The sequence below is a fragment of the Mixophyes fleayi genome, chromosome 7 (genome assembly GCF_038048845.1).
Source record: "Mixophyes fleayi isolate aMixFle1 chromosome 7, aMixFle1.hap1, whole genome shotgun sequence".
Lineage (NCBI taxonomy): Eukaryota > Metazoa > Chordata > Amphibia > Anura > Limnodynastidae > Mixophyes > Mixophyes fleayi.
Genome location: NC_134408.1, coordinates 76,662,523 through 76,682,294, shown reverse-complemented (window position 1 = coordinate 76,682,294; position 19,772 = coordinate 76,662,523). Strand labels below are relative to the sequence as shown.

Sequence of the window (19,772 nt, the reverse complement as noted above, 5' to 3'; positions counted from 1 at the left end):
GCTATCTGATATTAATATGGCTATTCATGACTGAAAAAGGGAGGAGAATGAGTCAAATGTCAATCAAACACACTCACCTTCCTGATTGGCATGTTTGTATATTTAAATCCTATTGCAATGAGGATCAGGTTGGCTCCTGACAAAGCTAAGGCGGACTGCTTGTCAGGCAGGCAGCAGCAGCATGTTCCAGGCTGCTGCAAATGGGATTTCCTTTAGTTTAAATTATATCAATATCTAGACAGTCGTTACATCTTTAACAGGCGAAACACCGTGAATAGGGACTATCACCAGCATAGCAATATCATTTATATGATCAAGTATAAATCCCTCTTCATGCAAATAAGCTGCATCTCTCTGAGTGTTAGGCAAAGAGAGACCACGAGATGCATCAACATAGCATTTCTTTGAAAGGGAATCTGGAAACTTTTACCGTATAGAATGAGTGGTATCCAGACAAAAAAAATTATGATCAACTATGAATTGTGTATCAAATCCTTTATAAACATCTTTGTGACAGAATGGACCGCCTATGCCACCCTGTCTGTTGTTGCTGGGAACCGGCTGGGCTTACTTTGCCACGGTTCCCTTCCGTTATTCCGAATACGCCCCTCCTGCCACAGTGGGAGGGGCCTGCTGCCACCACTGAGCTCCTTCCATGGCACTCAGAACCACGTTCCTTCTGGGTAACTGACCCTGCTAGCGTACCTCGTTGCTGGTGTACCCGGGTTAGTACTTCTGACCTCTCAATTTAGATCAGAGTGGCTGTGGATGGATCCCCCCTGGCCTATCGCACTAACCAGGGCTGCATGGGTAGCAGGCAGAGCGGTGGTACTGGAAAAGCTTGGGTCCAAACCTCAGACAGCCGGAGAATGGATTAGATTTTGGGTCTAATCTGTAGATCACAGGAATACAGCAATTTTGAAGATGTTTTCAAGCAGGTCTTGAAGTAAGATGTTTATTTGCTCACACTGGTTAGTGGTACCAGTGATCAGTTCAGATGACAATCAGAAGAATACATTACATGCTCACACAGCTCACCTTTTATACAGTTCTGACATAACTCCTTGCAGAGGTAAGCCAGCCCCTTGGACCTAGCCGGCTCCAACCCGTCTAAAATATTCCCTCAGGTCTCAGGAATCTAATTTTGAATTGAACACAATTTTACTTCCACATCCCCTTCAGATGTTCTGTCTCTTGTTTAGAGTTCCTGACGGTCTAACAGGACCTTCACACATCAAAAGATCTAATTAACATGGGGCCTTTCATCAGACCGTTCGGAATACATATTCACACAGAACACCAAAAACAAGCTAGTTTCCCACATCACAATACAAAACAAAGGCTCATTGTATCAGATATATACATCAGAAATTGCCATATCCTATAGCAAGGTTAAACAAGAGACAAATTTCTTCCCCTGGTCTCAGGGATAGCGATATCAAAAATAAGTGCACGTGCAATTATATAAATAAGTGCCCTGCGCTATTTTCTTTAAATAAATTTATACCAAAATGTATTTAATAGTGATCCAGTCACAATTGTCTTATTCCTTTTTGAATTGTACATCCTGGTGTTGTTTCAATTATATGGTTTCTCTAAGGAACAGCATTCAGGGATGTGTTATCCCTCTCTGGCTTGCATATTTCAGTGGTTCTGTTAAACACTTCCTTTTACGGTATTCTATATTTGCTGAGTATATTATCAGCGGTATTTATGCAGAATTATACACAATATATTATCAATTGTTAGTAATGGAATGTGTAAAATATAGGAGGCAGACAGATGTCTGAAATCCATTTATTCCATTTCACTACTGCAAGAATGATCAATATTTGACAGCCCATTTATGCGGTTGCTGAATTTACTGCCCTTTAAATGTGATCAGCATATTAGCTGAGTGATTGCAGGATCGCAATAGCAAATAGTCTTGAATTAATAGGCTGAATTGACTTTGATCATAAAAGAAATCATTTGAGCGGTTGTTATCCTCTTAGCTTTCTAATAGACTGGAACAAGTATATTTATTTTAAATCATGAGAGAGCACTATTAATAACATAAGGCTATTAAGATAAATGATAATGACGGTTTTAGATGTAGTTATTATTTTTTTTTTTATATAAAAAATAAAACAGCGTAATGTCCCTTTGAAAAATATGCCATCAACAGTAGGCCATGTCAGCCTGGGCTGGTAACACAACAATAGGGTAACCCCCAGCATGGGGTCCCCCTGTCACTCAGCCCTAGTCTGTTCAGCATGGGGCTGAATTCCTTACATAAAAATATTTATATGGTATTAAGATGCTGCCAGCCCTCTTTCCCCATATAAAGTTTGGTTTAAAGATTCCGTGCTACAGGTCCCATCATTGCCTTGTCCTATATACAAAATGTATGTTATCTTCCCAGTAGTAGGTTCATCAGATTACAGCATCATGTTTCTTTAGGAAGAATTGTTATAATGTATTTGCCCAGCACTTTAAAGACATTGATTGTTTTCTCTACAGCTCGATTGTTGTTGAAAGGCAACCATGCATGCCTACGCACCCACAGAGGCCCTTGGTTCTAAAAACTGGTGTCCAGTTCACTGTGAAATTAAGGTACTTTTTTTTACACATTTCCACTTTTATGTTTCTGCTGTCTTATGGAATTATAAATGACTGTATATTACTGACTGTCAAAACTTGAAATTACAAAAGTTGCTTATGTGTTGCAAGTAAGGTTTTTTCAAAAACTATTGGCTCCAGACTTCCACGGACACCTGCAAAGAGATCTTGCAGGAGAAATAATTTTACCTTTCTGAAGAGTAATACTCTTAAGGCAAACTTTTGGTCTTTGAAAATATTTTTCAAAAATAAAAGCACTGTGCAAGTATGGTTTACAGCAACAAAAGCTCAAGGAATAAAAAGATAATTGTTGCTAAATAAACACTTGATATGGGGTAAAATAGCTTTTAGGGGGTTATTTAATTGTTCCTCTGCCGCGGGAAAAACGAGCGCTCTAAAACTATTACCGTTTATACGGTAATTACTCGCTGAATTTCATCTCGCAGCTCCCTGATGAAATTCAGCGAGTAAACTACCGTATTAATGGTTTTTGCGCGCAATATTAACGTATAAACGGTAATAGTTTTAACGCGCTCGTTTTTCCGGCGGCCGGAGGAACAATTGAATACCCCCCTTAAAGTGTTAACAGTAAAAAGGATTGATAAGACATAAACTGAATACAAGGATGGTAAGAAAACCTGGAAAATGGGTTCCAGGATAGCAAATATAGGAGCTGAAATACGGATAGCTAAAGAAAATAAGTAAAACTCTTAGGACTCGTCAACAAATATCTGCTTGGGAAAATGATTAAAAACGCATGATAATAAAGACAAGCTTTTGTGGTGCATTTTTAATGTTTTCCATGCGCTTTTCATTCTTTACAATTTTTTTTTGTACTGGTAGTGAGCATTAACCCATAAGATGTATGGTGCACAATGATGGGAATAAGACCATAATCAGAAATCATTCTTACTGTTTTTAAGGGGATTATTTAGCAGATATAAAATGCATTACCTATTCACACTATTAGATATTACCAGTTTACCTCAGGAACGAGTGGCAACTCCTCTAAAAAGATAAAGAATATGTGTGTGTGTGCATATGTATGTGTGCATATGCATGTGTATGCACATATGTGTGTGTGCGTGCATATGTGTGTGCATATTTGTGTGAATATGCGTGTGTGTGTGCATATGTGTGTGCATATATATATATATATATTGTATATGTATGTATATGTATACAGTCAAGTCCATAAATATTGGTACATCGACACAATTCTCATATTTTGGGTTCTCTACACCACCATAGTGGATTTGAAATTAAACTAACAAGATGTGCTTTAACTGCAGACTTTCAGCTTTAATTTGAGGGCATTTACATCCAAATCAGGTGAACAGTGTAGGAATTGCAACGGTTTCTATATGTGCCTCCCACTTTTTAAGGGACCAAAAGTAATGGGACAAACTAAACATCCTACATCAAACTTTCACTTTTTAATACTTTGTTGCAAATCCATTGCAGGCAATTACAGCCTGAAGTCTGGAATGCATAGACATCACCAGACGCTGGGTTTCATTCCTGGTGATGCTCTGCCAGGCCTCTACTGCAAATGTCTTTAGTTCCTGCTTGTTCTTGGGGCATTTCCCTTCAGTTTTGTCTACATCAAGGGAAATGCATGCTCAATTGGATTCAGGTCAGGTGATTGACTTGGCCATTGCATAACATTCCACTTGTTAGCCTTAAAAAAACTCTTTGGTTGCTTTTGCAGTATGCTTCGGGTCATTGTCCATCTGCACTGTGAAGCGCCATCCAATGAAATCTGAAGCATTTGACTGATTATGAGCAGATAATATTGCCTGAAATACTTCAGAATTCATCCTGCTGCTTTTGTCAGCAGTCACATCATCAATAAATACAAGGGAACCAGTTCCATTGGCAGCCATATATGCCCACGCCATGACACTACCACCACCATGCTTCACTGATGAGGTGGTATGTTTTGGATCATGAGCAGTTCCTTTCCTTCTCCATACTCTTTCTCTTCCCATTACTCTGGTACAAGTTGATCTTTGTCTAATCTGTCCATAGGATGTTGTTCCAGAACTGTAATGGCTTTTTTAGATGTTGTTTGCCAAACTCTAATCTGGTCTTCCTATTTTTGTGGCTCACAAATGGTTTACATCTTGTGTTGAACCCTCTATATTCACCCTTGTAAAGTCTCTCTTGATTGTTGACTTTGACACATATACACATACCTCCTGGAGAGTGTTCTTGATTTGGCCAACTGCTATGAAGGGGTTTTTTTTCACCAGGGAAAAAATTCTTCTGTCATCCACCACAGTTGTTTTCGGTGGTCTTCTGGGTCTTTTGGTGTTGCTGAGCTCTTCGGTGCGTTCTTTCTTTTTAGGAATGTTCCAAACAGTTGATTTGGCCACACCTAATGTTTTGTTGTCTGATGGCTTTGTTTTGATTTTTCAGCCTGTTATGTGCGTATTGTCGCTAACCAATAACGATTGTCGAACCTCGATTTGTGTTTCCAACGCAAAAAGGTTTATTCGCAAATAATAGAATAATATGCTCAAGCGAAGTGATAATAAATACAGCCGTTACTTATCGCAGGCGCTCTGGATTCCGTGTGCAGTCATTCAATCCTGAAGTCTGGGGACAAGATGTCTGAACACTAGATGTGAAGCTGCTGCTTATATACACACAAAAATACAGTAACACAATGAAGATGGTATAGCTTGCATCTATTGGTCCAGGTCTCAGGAAGGTCCAAGGGGTTGTCAATCATTGGCTAGTTCATCCTAAGGAATCCAAAGGAGGGGGTCACCTCTCCAGGGGGTATGCTCGGCTCTTCCCGCCAAGATTCCTTAGTCTTAAGTACTTCATAATTCCCTATCATTCATAACTTGTGTATGCACTCTGTGATACCCTCGCAGAGTGAACCAAACAGTACGATATGTAAAGAGGTTTATTATGATACCACTCATGATATGATTCCTTCAACCTGTTCCGTGTATTTCACTAATATGCATGTAACTCTAATATAACATATAAATACTACTATATTTCGACATAACTGACTATGTGTTGCAACTACCATTAATGTGTACTATTTTATTAGTATGCGTGTTTGTGCGAATGTATGGTAAAAGACCAATTACTGTTGCTGCCACGTGTAGTGGATGCGTACGCCCTTTCACGCCGTAGCGTGCCCTTGTACGTCGTAGCGTACCGTACGTATCTTTTCAGACATAGACGAACAAGTTTGCTCAACTTTAATTGAAATGACTTTATCCAATTTGCAATTTGCTGACTTTGACAGCTCCACCCGTTAATAGTGTAACAAATTATCACCCAATCACCATTTCAATTTCAGGATTATACACTACTTCTTCACAGACCATGATCTCGGTATCTGGTACCACCCTTTTAGTCTCTTTCTCAGTGTTACTCCTTTGAGACCATTTTCCACACTTCAACACAATAGGAACACATTTGACAACTAAACCAATTGCTAAGATGACACCCAGTATAAGGAGAAGGAGCTTACCTACACTAGCAACCATTTCCTGTACCCACTCCCCCAGACCAGAGAACCATTTCACAGGGTTCAACCACGAGAACCAACCTGCCACCTTTTCCCCGACCTCATATAACGAAGAATTATGACTCTTTCGAAATTCCCATTTCAGCTGCAAAATTTCATCCATCTTCCGGTCTATAACCTCTTTAGGGTCGTCCGTAATATTAGTGATGTACGTGCAACATTTGACACCGAACTGAGTGGCCAGTGTCACACAGTACCCACCAGTAATAGAGGTGAGATAATTCAGTACCAGTCTATGTTGCACCAACTCCTTCTTGTACGCTTGTAGCTCCCTTCCAGTATACCTGAAAGTGTCATCATACATCTCGGTGATATTATCTATTAATTTAGCTAGGTCTTGGATATATTTAAAGTTTAATGTTCCCCTAGCGGTCCTGGTGAGGTCTAGAGCAATCATAACTTGGAAACCAGCAGTTTCACTCATCAATTTTGTAGCTATGGGTTCCTCACCAGGAATCATATTTCTCTCGCCACGGTGTTCATACTGTGTGTGTATGTATGGTGGTGATGTAGTCTTGTGAATACCAACCATTTCTTCATGAGTAATAGTCATGATTTCAGGAACCAGTTTAGCTAAGAAACACAAGCCCTTGGAACTCGGAGTCACCCAGGAATAAGCTTTCCTCCCACAAACAAAATACACATCATCAGGGAGAACATAAGGAACAGTATGCCCATGAATTATATCACACAGAGTTTTGATAAAACTACCCATGCCTAGTGTCTCCATTTGCTCTAGACACGTGTCGGCATTAATGACATTTTTACATTTATCTGTAGAGACTTTTCCAATGGATACCTTCTTATGTTTGGTTATACGCCCTAATTTGTGACTTCCATCAACATTCCTGGCTAGTAGTGACCTTGTGAGTCTCCCTCTAAAATGAGTGTGGCGAGCCATTGTGCCATTGTCTGATCTGATAGGTCAGCCTCCCAATTCTCCAGGCGCTTTGCATGAGATATATTTAGGCACAGCAAAGATCTGCCTATGGAGTATTGTCGAAGCGTCAGACTATATTTAGAGTACTGGGGGACTGGCATCGTTGGATGCATCTCTCTTCAACTAGGGAGTCGCAGAACTTGCAGATACAATACTCATCAGACAATAGCCCCTCACACTGCCTCCGAGTTCCTGAGCTAGCAGACCTTTTCATAACCCCCGGACCAAGTTTGATAATGGGCTGCTCTGAGTATCCTAATAACTTTTCTTCTGCCTCCATTTCATCGTATCACTCCCAGAACTCTCCTCCGTCCTCCATCCTCCTTCACAAAAATAGAATGTCCTAAAAAAAATAAAAACAAGGGAAATCCTGGAACAAAAGAAAAACAAAAACCGCCACTCCATCGCTGGAAAGATAGTTCTGGGGCAACGTCTCTGGTTCAGGTGTCTCGACTGCAGGCTTTAGGTCTCCCGGAACAGACTCACGAATGATAGATCTTTGTCGTTGGTCTTAGCTTTATCTTGCACTTTCTCCGGATTATGGACTCTCCTGCAGTGGGTGGAATGGACCCAAGTGTCTCTCTCTGCAACCTTCAGTAATGTAGTACTGGTCAGCAGCACTTGGTATGGGCCTTCCCAATGGTCTGTAAAACAACCTGAACATAAGAAATTGCGGATCATAACATAGTCTCCAGGTTCAACATCATGACAGTTCGTTTCTGGCATACCAGGTGACAGCATTTTTAGTTTTTGTTGTTGTTGCTTTAGCTGTCTACTCATTCTTATAAGATATAGTACAGTCAGTTCATTATTACACTTCAAGTCGTCTTGTGGACTCACGATCAAATGAGGCTGTCGTCCGAACAGTATCTCAAAGGGGGACAGATTAAGAGGAGGTCTAGGAGTGGTTCGAATGCTATGGAGGACCAATGGCAAAGCCTCAGGCAATGCCAACCCAGTTTCAGCCATTATCTTACCAAGCTTGTTCTTTATAGTACTGTTTACTCTCGCCACCTTACCACTGGCTTGTGGTCGGTAAGGGGTGTGAAGTCTGCTACCGATTCCCATGAGTTTACACATGTTTTGGAAGACATCACCAGTAAAATGGGTACCCCTATCACTTTCAATGATTCTAGGGATACCGATCCTACACACAAAGTCTTGTACAATTTTCTTTGCAGTGAACACAGCAGTATTAGTAGAACTGAATTTGAATATTCCGCGCTTCCCTAAGGTAGGGGGATGCAGCCAAGGGGATGAATGGTAGGGTGTGGTCCCAAACCCTAATATAGTTAGAAATGGTGTATACCCCGGCGCGGGGAGGGGAAGAGGAACAGGGAAAAAAGCTAACAGTAAAGGGACAAACCAACAACAAAAAAAAAAAAATATAAATAAATAAAAAAATAAAATATAAAAATAAAATAAAATATATATAAAAATCACAGAAAAACAAAAACAAAAAATGATTTCAGACAAGTAGGCCAATCCGCGTACTTGTATTTAATGCTGAAAGTGGAGTACACTTACTTCATCATATAAAAGCAATGTAGGTGTAAGAAAAAAGAAGAATTATTGTAGAAAAATACAGTCTAATAAAAACGTCTCATGTTGGGAGTGAATAACTCCTAATATTCATAAAAGCCGGCTGAATAGCTGGATGATTCCAAACAAAAATCAGAAAGTTTGTATGGTGCTTGTAGTTGAGTCCGTGAACCGGACTGTCAAAATGAATGTATAAATCCGTATAAGATATTGTCCAGAAACAACTGGGAGTATGAAATAAAAGTTTAAGGGCAGTGCACTTACCCTATCCCGGAAAAAACATATATATCCTCCGGGTGTCCAGTTCCTTAAAGCTTTCCTCCCAGTCCGTTGCTCATACAGGGCGAGCCCGCCGGAAGTATAAGGAATTAAAGAGCCGGATTTCCGCGCATGCGCGCTGGAGGTGGTGGCACTGGAACGCCGCAGAGACAGAATAATAGTATAAATATAGCGATATCGCAAAAGGTGTATTTGTGTAAGTTACTACGCGTTTCACCCAAAATAGGGCTTCTTCAGGGAAGGCTGGCAACACAGTAACACATGCGCGGAAAACTTTTATTTCATACTCCCAGTTGTTTCTGGACAATATCTTATACGGATTTATACATTTATTTTGACAGTCCGGTTCACGGACTCAACTACAAGCACCATACAAACTTTCTGATTTTTGTTTGGAATCATCCAGCTATTCAGCCGGCTTTTATGAATATTAGGAGTTATTCACTCCCAACATGAGACGTTTTTATTAGACTGTATTTTTCTACAATAATTCTTCTTTTTTCTTACACCTACATTGCTTTTATATGATGAAGTAAGTGTACTCCACTTTCAGCATTAAATACAAGTACGCGGATTGGCCTACTTGTCTGAAATCATTTTTTGTTTTTGTTTTTCTGTGATTTTTATATATATTTTATTTTATTTTTATATTTTATTTTTTTATTTATTTATATTTTTTTTTTGTTGTTGTTGGTTTGTCCCTTTACTGTTAGCTTTTTTCCCTGTTCCTCTTCCCCTCCCCGCGCCGGGGTATACACCATTTCTAACAGCAGTATTAGTGGCTGCCGGATATGCTTCTACCCACCCGGAAAACACATCAATACAAACTAACACATACTTTAAATTCATGCACGGTGGTAATTGGATATAGTCAATTTGTATTACCTGAAAAGGTCCGTCTGTAGGAGGGATGTGGGATGGCTCAGTTGGAATAGTTTTCCCAACATTTTTCCTCAAACAAGTAAGACATGACATTGCTTTCTTACCAGCCTGAGAGGAAAATCCGGGAGCACACCAGTATGCTCTCACCAGTTTGCACATACCTTCTTTACCCAGGTGAGTCGTACCGTGTGCTGTGTCAGCCAGGCTTGGATAGTATGTTCGGGGAGCTACAGGCTTACCTTGTCCATCCCTCCAGAGTCCTGAGGACTCTTGACCACATCCCTTCGCCTTCCAGACCGCCTTTTCCTGCAGGGACACAAATCTTGCATTTCAATTAATTTCTGCATGTCTAATGTCTGAAAAACCATCATAGTCTCGGTCGATACAGTCATAGGTTGCCCTGCTACCCATATAGCAGCTTTGTCTGCCCTGTTGTTGCCCAATGACACTGGGTCTTCTTCAAAGGTATGGGCTTTGCACTTTATGACGGCTACTGTTCTGGGTAACTGTATCGCTGTCAGAAGTCCTTTTATGTGTTGTGAGTGTGCCACTGGTTTACCTGCTGCTGTCGTAAAGTTTCTAAGACGCCAAAGGGCCCCAAAATCGTGCACTACCCCAAAGGCGTACCTAGAGTCAGTATATATATTGGCTGATTTGCCCTCTGCCAATTCACACGCTCTCCTTAGTGCTACAAGTTCCGCCACCTGGGCTGAGTGAGGTGGGCCAAGGGGTTCAGCTTCTACCACATCCTGATCGTCTACAACAGCGTAACCCGTACATAGCTCTCCCGTCTCTGTCTGTCTATGACAACTTCCGTCTGTATAAAACGTAAAATCTACATTTTCTAAGGGGGTGTCACGTATGTCGGGCCTTGCAGTAAAGGTCTGATTCAGGTGTTCCATACAGTCATGCGTGTCAGTATTCTTGCCTAACTCATCATCAACCAGGGTCTCCTCACCTCCCACCCTTTGTGTCTCTAGAGACACATACGGAAGGTATGTAGCTGGATTTAAGGTGCTACATCGTTTGATGGTGATGTTTGAGGGTGCCATCAGGGCTAGTTCCCACTTTGTGAATCTAGCTGAAGAAACATGTCTGGTTTGGGCTGAATTTAACAGAGCTGATACAGCATGGGGTGTATAGATAGTTGAATTATGTCCTAATACTACGTCCTCGCTCTTACTTACCAGAAGAGCCGTAGCTGCTACACTTCTGAGACATGTTGGGAGTGATCTTACCACATTGTCTAATTGTGCACTGTAGTATGCTACCGGTCTGCTAGCGTCACCATGTTTCTGTGCAAGGACACCTGCTGCACAACCATCAGCTTCTGTACAAAATAGCTCAAAAGGCTTTTCATAATCAGGTATTCCCAATGCAGGTGCTTTAGTCAGACTGTCTTTAAGATTAAAGAACACTTGCTCTGACTCTTCTATGTGTACAACACGTTCTGGTTTTGAGGAAGAGACTAGCTCCTGCAATGGTAATGCCAGAATAGAAAAACCTGGGATCCAGGATCTACAGTATCCACACATCCCCAGGAAAGTACGAATCTGCTTCTGGCTCTGCGGCAGAGTCATGTGTTGTATGGCCTCAATCCTGTCGGTTGTCAGGTGTCTTAGCCCCTTAGTGAGGCAGTGTCCTAAGTATTTGACCTTAGTCTGACATGGCTGTAATTTATCCTTTGCCACCTTGTGCCCTGTTTCTGAAAGATGAAGCAACAACAATTTAGTATCATGTAAACATGACATAAAAGAATCAGAGCACAGCAACAAATCGTCCACATATTGAATTAGAACAGACCCATTGTGGGGTTGAAAGGATTGCAAACAGTCATGTAAGGCTTGGGAGAAAATACTGGAGCTGTCAATGAACCCCTGGGGTAATCTGGTCCATGTGTATTGCACTCCCCTGTAATAGAATGCAAAAAGGTATTGGCAGTCAGGGTGAAGAGGGACTGATAAGAAAGCAGAACATAGATCAATGACAGTAAAATGACTGGCAGACGTTGGAATCTACATGAGGATGACAGCTGGATTCGGCACTACGGGGAATTGGCTCTCAACAACTTTATTAATTCCCCTTAAGTCCTGGACTAATCTATAGCCCCTCCCCCCATTCTTCTTCACAGGGAAAATGGGACTATTTGCTGTACTGGCTGTACGAATTAAAATCCCTTGTTGTAACAGCCTCTCAATAACAGGATATACCCCTAGTTCCACCTCCAGTTTTAATGGATACTGTGGGATTTTTGGAGCTATCCTACCACTTTTTAGATTGACCATAACAGGGGTTACGTTTGCCATCAGTCCAGTGTCCTGTCCATCTCTGGTCCATAGCGAACCTGGTATTTCCAGCAACATCCCCTTTACTTGAGATGGACTTTGTTCTATAACAGGAGAGTGTAACATTATTCTTTGAGGGGTGTCCAATATATCTTGTACCTCATGTGCGACCTTCTCCGGTATATCTAAGAACACACCATCAGAAGTACAGTATATGACACATCCCATTTTACATAACAAGTCTCTCCCTAGCAAGTTAGTAGGAGCCGCTGCAGCCAAGAGAAACGAATGCTTAGTATGCAGAGGCCCAATAGTAACTTCAGCGGGTTTAGTTAGAGGATAATGTAACACTTTTCCCGTTACCCCCATAGCTGGAATGGTTTTACTGGTCACCTGTAGATTGAAAGGAGAGGTTATCACAGATCGGGCCGCCCCTGTATCTACAAGAAAAGTTTGTTTCCTACCAGCTATGTCAACTATCATTTTTGGTTCTTCACTCTGACTCTCAGTTAACCTCACTGGCTGTAGACTACAGGTATGACCAGACCCCTAGCGCTGACTATTGATTTCATGCGCAGCATTTGCTGCCGTAATATGCGCGGGTAGTTGTGAGTCTTCTAGTCTATGTGAATCCCTCCTTGGAGGATATCTATGTGACCCACCTCTCTGTGTATTGAGTCTTTCCTTTTTACAATCTCTCATGTAATGTCCTTCCTCATTACAGTTGAAACACCTGATCACTTTAGGTTTCTTGTTATATGGGTTGTATGCTGGTGGTCGTGTATGCACCCTTTCTAGAGCCTGTATACTCACCGTCATTAACCTATCACTTTTCTCTTCCTTCTTCCTAAAAAGATTTTTGTCATGCTCCACAGCAGACTCCCTGAAAGAATCTACTGTGATGCCTCTCCAATTAGGTAATGTGGTTTGTACTCTGGTTTTTAAATTTTCTCTAAGGCCATCCATTAATACTCCTACAGCTACTTCCCTATGATGTGGGTCCTCCCCTATATTGGATATCCCAGTAAACCGTGTTATCGCTGCTATAGCTCTAATGAAGTAATCTGCTGCTGTTTCACTATCCTTTTGTTTAATGGTGAAAATCTTACTCCAATTTACTACTACTGGAAAATAGATGGCTAAGTGTTTGACAATTTGTTCTATATTCTTTTGGTTAATCTCATTAGATAAGGTGTCATCTTCCTCCAACAAACAATCTTCAATACATTTTTGTATGTTAGTATTCCGAGGAAGACACGCCCTCAACACTACACGCTAATCCTTATTAGTTGGTTCGTGGGCATTTCCTAAGTCTTTAACAAATTTCTGACATTTAGCTAACTCCTTTCTAGGATCTGGGAATTCAGTCAAAATGGAACGTAATTCTGATCTAGTCCAGGGACAATGCATTGTAACATTTCTTAAAGGAACTACACCATCCTTATCCGGTTTCCCATTGGGAACTGATATTGTGCGAACTGGGTATGCACCCTCTGGTTCACTGACTTCAGGGGACACTACAGGATTTGCTGGTTCAAGATTTAGAACGCTTTCACTCCTAGTGATCACGCTACTCTCACCTATCTCAGCCATTTTCTCATACTTGCGCTGAGCCTCTAGTACACTAACAGCATGGGCAATGGCCGAAATCACAATGGGTTCATCTTCATCTTTTGATACACTTGTTTTAAACTGGCTTAAAACAGGATACAACTTAGCAATTTTTCTTTTTTCAGTTTTAATATCGGCTGTATTTACCGCTCCCGCCACATAAGGTGGCGGGGGCGCGCTTGCGCTGAGTTTGCCACGCTTCTCAACGGCTACTTCCGCCGTGTGCGCGCTTCCGGTTTGCATTCGCTGCTCTGCCACGTGTTGCCTTCCATTTGCCACAATTTTAAACAATCATTATGTCTATTTCTCTTTTTCGTTGACTTGATCAACCATACTTTATCCTTTACAGTATTTAGTACCTCTGCATTAAAACTTCCTATTGTTGGGAAAGGCCTATCACAATCTTTGGTCATCTTGACCCACGTGTCGCAATACGCAGTTGCGTATGCACCATATTTTTTACACATGAGAAACCTCGCTGAACCAATAGGACCTTCCTTAGGCAGTACACTGACCATCGCTAGCGTATGCTTAGCACCCATGTTGAACAACACCACTCTACACGGAACACAGACACACCGCAATGCTCTGTTCCTTCCGGCCAACAATTTCAAACCTGTTGCTACAATCACCGCTAGAGATCTCTAATGCTCGGTGAACGTATTTCCTTTAGCCGCGTTCGCTCGCTTTCTCTTGTTCCGATCAAGAATCCCTAACACAGAAATAGTTCCTCGATAGCCCGGCTATCTCAAATTCCTGTTGAGTTTATTATAACTGGGAGAACAAAGTCGATACAATCAACCAGCCTTTCCAATATAATTCCTCCTAGCTGCTTCACCAATTCGCACTAACGGTGCTGTTAGATCGCACTGCCTACCAATACTAATTATTAGCAAACCTTGCGATCCATTGTAGCGCTTTTGCGAAAACCCGGTTTTCGCATTCGGTATACCTGCCCTGTATACCGTCCTTCAGTTGTGCAATCCACCTCGTCAGACAGCAACTGAGCACAATGAATAATAAACAGTGTATCTACGTTACAAAATCACACACTATACACCTTTTCTGCGCATAAAATCAAAAGTTCCCAACAACAGTAATAATATCTCAGAGGTTTTCACAAGTAATTATATTATGCACATATAATAACTATCAAGACGATTGTTTAACCACGTGGCAAATCTACTGGAAGTTCGCGTACGCACAGCAGGAAATACACCTACGCTAAGCAATGCAACACAGCCAAAACGCACAATGACAGCAAAAAGAAACAGTTTTCTCTTTTGTCCCTAGGTTTTAGTTAGCGTGCCCTAGATAATGCAAAACGGACATTCGGTTTCACAACACAGAGTAAAATTCAGGTTTTGAACGCATCGCGTTCTTACCCGTATATGACGCGTCTCCACCCTTTTTTTGCGGAACCGAAATCCGTTGGTCTTGCGTATCATCAGCAACGAAACCTCCAAAGCTCACGAGCCCCCAAATTGTTATGTGCGTATTGTCGCGAACCAATAACGATTGTTGAACCTCGATTTGTGTTTCCAACGCACAAAGGTTTATTCGCAAATAATAGAATAATATGCTCAAGCGAAGTGATAATAAATATAATAAATACAGCCGTAACTTATCGCAGGCGCTCTGGATCCAGTGTGCAGTCATTCAATCCGGCAACCACCAACCACTCCCCATTGTCACCCCCGGCAACCACCAACCACTCCCAACTGTCACTTCTCCTTCAAGAAATATATATATATATATATTTAAAATCTTTAACACTTTTAACAATTAACAAATTAAATTAACAAATTAAAAACATCTTAGTATACCAAATTTCATCCCTTTCTGATTTTTTTTTACCCACACACACTAAGAATTTAGTAGGTCAGTGTATAACTCTGCCCAGCAGGTGGCGCTGCAGCTTGGTTGTTTTTTTTCACACACAGACAGACTAACACAAGCCACTAGGCTTTTATATTATAGATAGCAAACATAATGTCCAATAAATGAAACTAGTTAACAAATTAACAAAATCTATAAACCAATCTCATCACATGAGATCCTATAGCCTAATGGCAAGAATAAACAAATGTTTATCTAGCACTAAACATTCAACCTAATTAAAAATAATCTAATATAAAACTTAAAATAGGGATTAAAAATACATGAATTTTGAATTTATAAAAAGGGGGCTATTTCATACATCTCATTTAAACCAGTGGGTATCAAAGTCCCCAACTGGAAAATCCAAAACATTTCCCGTTGGGAAAGTTTACGTTGTAGATCACCTCCCCTTGATTTAAGTGACACTTTCTCCAGGGCCATAAATTTGAGATGTTTGGGATCACTACTATGTTTAGATACAAAATGCCTAGACACAGAGTGACTCTGTACCCCATTTTTAATATTTCGTATGTGTTCCTGAATCCTCAATTTTAGTGGGCGTTTTGTTTTGCCCACATCCTTTAAGTTACATGAATACTCTAACATGTAGATGACTGATGTTGTTAAACAGTCCATTCGTTGTTTCACACTAAATTGTCTACTGTTATCATGATTATAAAAAGAAGTTTTCGTTGTATTCATATATTTACACACGTTACAGTGGGTACATTTTACTGAACCTATATTATTCATTAACAGACCTGGAGGTTTTAGTAACGGAATGTCCTTCAGGAGTAGACTGGGGCATTTATATCCTTTAGGTTCCGATTTTTTCGGAATATTGAAGATGGTTTAGCTGGGAGGATTTGAGCCAAAACCGGATCTCTTAATAAGATACCCCAATGTCTATTGAGTGTTGTTTTTATCCGATTCTCACCACTGTTGAATTCTGTGATAAAGGGGACCATATCCCTCTTATCACATTTTTCTGTGTATTGTAATATTTCCCTACGATCCCTATTCCTAATTTTATCTGACTACAATTTCTTTTTAACCTATTAAACTGAGAGAAGGGAATATTATCTTTCCATCTCTTTTGGTGACAGCTGCCATAGTGTAGATAGCTGTTAGTATCCACATTTTTTATAAATTTTTTGTAATGACTTTAGTACCATTAGATGTTAGAATAAGATCAAGGTATTCAACCTGTGTCTTGTTAATGTTGGCAGTGAACTTAAGGTTGTATTCAATGTTTCCAATGTACTGCAAAAATTCCTCAAATTCTTCACAGGTGCCATTCCAAATTATCAAAATATCGTCAATGTAGCGTTTATACAATTTAATCTTCTCTATAAATGGATTAGGTTGGTAAATATACTTAGTCACCCAGCTTCCCATGTGCAAATTGGCGAAGCTGGGTGCAAAAGTAGTTCCCATGGCCGTTCCCCAAATCTGGAGATAGAAGGTATCCAGAAAGCTAAAATAATTATGAGACAGAACAAAGCGAATGAGATCGCAAATAATTTTTTTATGATCTAACGTGATAGAGTCATCTTGATCTAAAAATTCCCTACATGACTCAATACCCTTCTCATGCTGTATTGATGTATAGAGGGATTGTACATCGATCGTAGCCCAATGAAAAGATGAATTGTCCCAAACAAAATCTTGTAGTATTTGTAAAATACTATTAGTGTCCCTCAAATAGGACTCCAGAGTGATTACATATTTCTTGAGGAAGAAATCTATATATTTTGATGAATTAGATGTTAGGGAATCAATACCCGATATTATGAGTCGTCCTGGAGGTGCTTTCAAGTCCTTATGGATTTTAGGGAGGTAATAGAAAGTAGGGATAATGGGTCAAGGTGTATACAAAAACTGAAATTCATCCTTATTCAAAATATTTGAATGGAGTCCCTTAGAAAGGAGTTCTCGTAATAGGATAACATAATAAGATCTTTATGTAATTTTGAATACGCTATCGAGTCCCCCAGAAGTCAATTAGCCTCTGCCACATAATCTGATCTAGTGAGAATTACTGTCCCCCCCCCCTTATCAGCTTGTTTGATAACTATATTACTATTCGACTGTAGCTCTTTCAATGCTTGTTTCTCATGTATAGTTAAATTACCTTTTGTTTTAATTTTGAATTCAGAGTGACAAAGGTCTTGAATGACCAGGTCCTGAAAAATATGGATATGGTTACTTTTTGACTCCAGTGGGTAAAATTTAGATGTTAATTTTAAGCCAGATTTAGAAGATAACTCAAAATTCTGGAGACAAGCTGTGTCTCTCCTGGCAAAGTGCCTTTTGAGGGTTAATTTACGTACAAATTTCTGTACGTCAACATACATCTGAAATTTATTGGGATGTTTTAGTAGGGGCAAACGAAAGCCATTTATTAAGTAATGAAACTTCTGATTTTGATAATTTGTGTTCAGAAAGATTGAATATCCCTATAGTTCTAAAGATATTATTAGAGTCTAGAGGAACCTTCTTTTGTGAGTTTTGAACTCCCCCTCGCTTTCCCCATCGTCGGTGTATCTCCTTTTTAAGGGAGAAGCTACCCTTGTACTCTCTTTGAGCTGGGGTTTGTCATACAATGGTCTCTCCCGTCTTGACGGACCTGGAGATAAAAAATAATCGGTGTCACTATCTGACACTGATAAAGTAGAGAATCTATTCCTAAGTATCGGTTCAAAATGAACCTGTTTATTCATTTTTGGGCTAGATTGAATGGATTCTCTTCTTGTTAGGACCTTCTTCCATTTATTATTTACTGTATGGTCTTTCTGGCGGAAATCTCTATTCACAAATTTACCACTAACTTTGGATTTGGACCATTTTTTTACGTTATCCTGTACGTAATCTTTCTTGTCCCTCTGAAATTTCCGTTCCTTAATTTTTATCACTTCCGTTTCAATCCCATCTAGTTTTTTATTCAACACTAGCTCATTCGCTTTGAAATTTACATCCTCTTTAAATGGTTGTGTGTATATATATATATATATATATATATATATATGTGTATAACTGTATGTATATATATATATATATATATATATATGTGTGTGTGTGTATATATGTATGTATATATATATATATATATATATATATATATACACAAGTTAACCCGTGTATGATACTCATGCATTCTAGAAAATGTTTGTTCCCCCGGGGGGATGTTAGGGCGGGGCGATTTAGGCCCTGCCCCCTTTCCGACTTCTGAGGCTGACAGGCTGGGACAGTGTGCTGCCCGGCCGCTCTGATTGTGTTTAAAACACAATCAGAGCAGCCGGGCAGCACACTGCCACTGCCAAACGGACCTGCACATACGTCGGCAGCAAACCCCTGGGGGGGGGGTGGCGATTGCCCCGATCGCACCCCCCTGGATCCGCCACTGTACACATGTGTGTTCATGAGGTAAAATTACCTCACGAAAATGAGTTTGATCCCTCAACTCGTCAATAATGTCAGTATACCAAATTTGAGCCCTTTTTGAGGTTTTTTTCCCCCACACACACTAAGAATTTAGTAGGTCTGTTAACCCGTGCATGATACTCATGTATTCTAGTCAAATCAAGCTACTTAAGCTGTTAAAAACTCCCCACTGTCACCCGCCGGCAACCACCAACCACTCCCAACTGTCACTTCTCCTTCAAGAAATATATATATATATTTTTTAAATCTTTATAAACACTTTTAACAATTTACAAATTAAATTAACAAATTAAAAACATCTTAGTATACCAAATATATTCAGCCCTTTCTGATTTTTTTTTTCCACACACATTAAGAATTTAGTAGGTCAGTGTATAACTCCGCCCAGCAGGTGGCGCTGCAGCTTGGTTTTGTTTTTTCCACACACAGACAGACTAACACACGCCACTAGACATTTATATTATAGATATATGTGTATACTCATGCATTCTAGTCAAATCAAGCTACTTAAGGTGTTAAAAAGGTTCTTGTCATGCATTTGGGCCATAGCCCAGGCCTCAACCACCAACCACTATATATGTATATGTGTGTATATATATGTGTGTGTGTGTGTATATATATGTGTGTATATATATATATATATATATATATATATATATATATATATATATATATATGTGTATATATATTGTAACAAAAGGAGGCATTTAGCTGGCAATATGCAGATAAAGCAGGGAATTAGAGTAAAACA

At 40.0% G+C, this 19,772-nt stretch overlaps 1 protein-coding gene across 3 annotated transcripts in view; it reads left to right on the top strand.

The window, feature by feature from the left end:
* Positions 1-19,772, top strand: part of STAT1 (signal transducer and activator of transcription 1) — a 368,349-nt gene that overhangs the window by 76,677 nt on the left and 271,900 nt on the right. For all 3 annotated transcript variants that reach the window (XM_075179993.1, XM_075179994.1, XM_075179992.1), the window contains exon 11: positions 2,503-2,595. In XM_075179993.1, the coding sequence (XP_075036094.1) occupies positions 2,503-2,595 (93 nt within the window). The remainder of the gene's footprint in view (positions 1-2,502; positions 2,596-19,772) is intronic.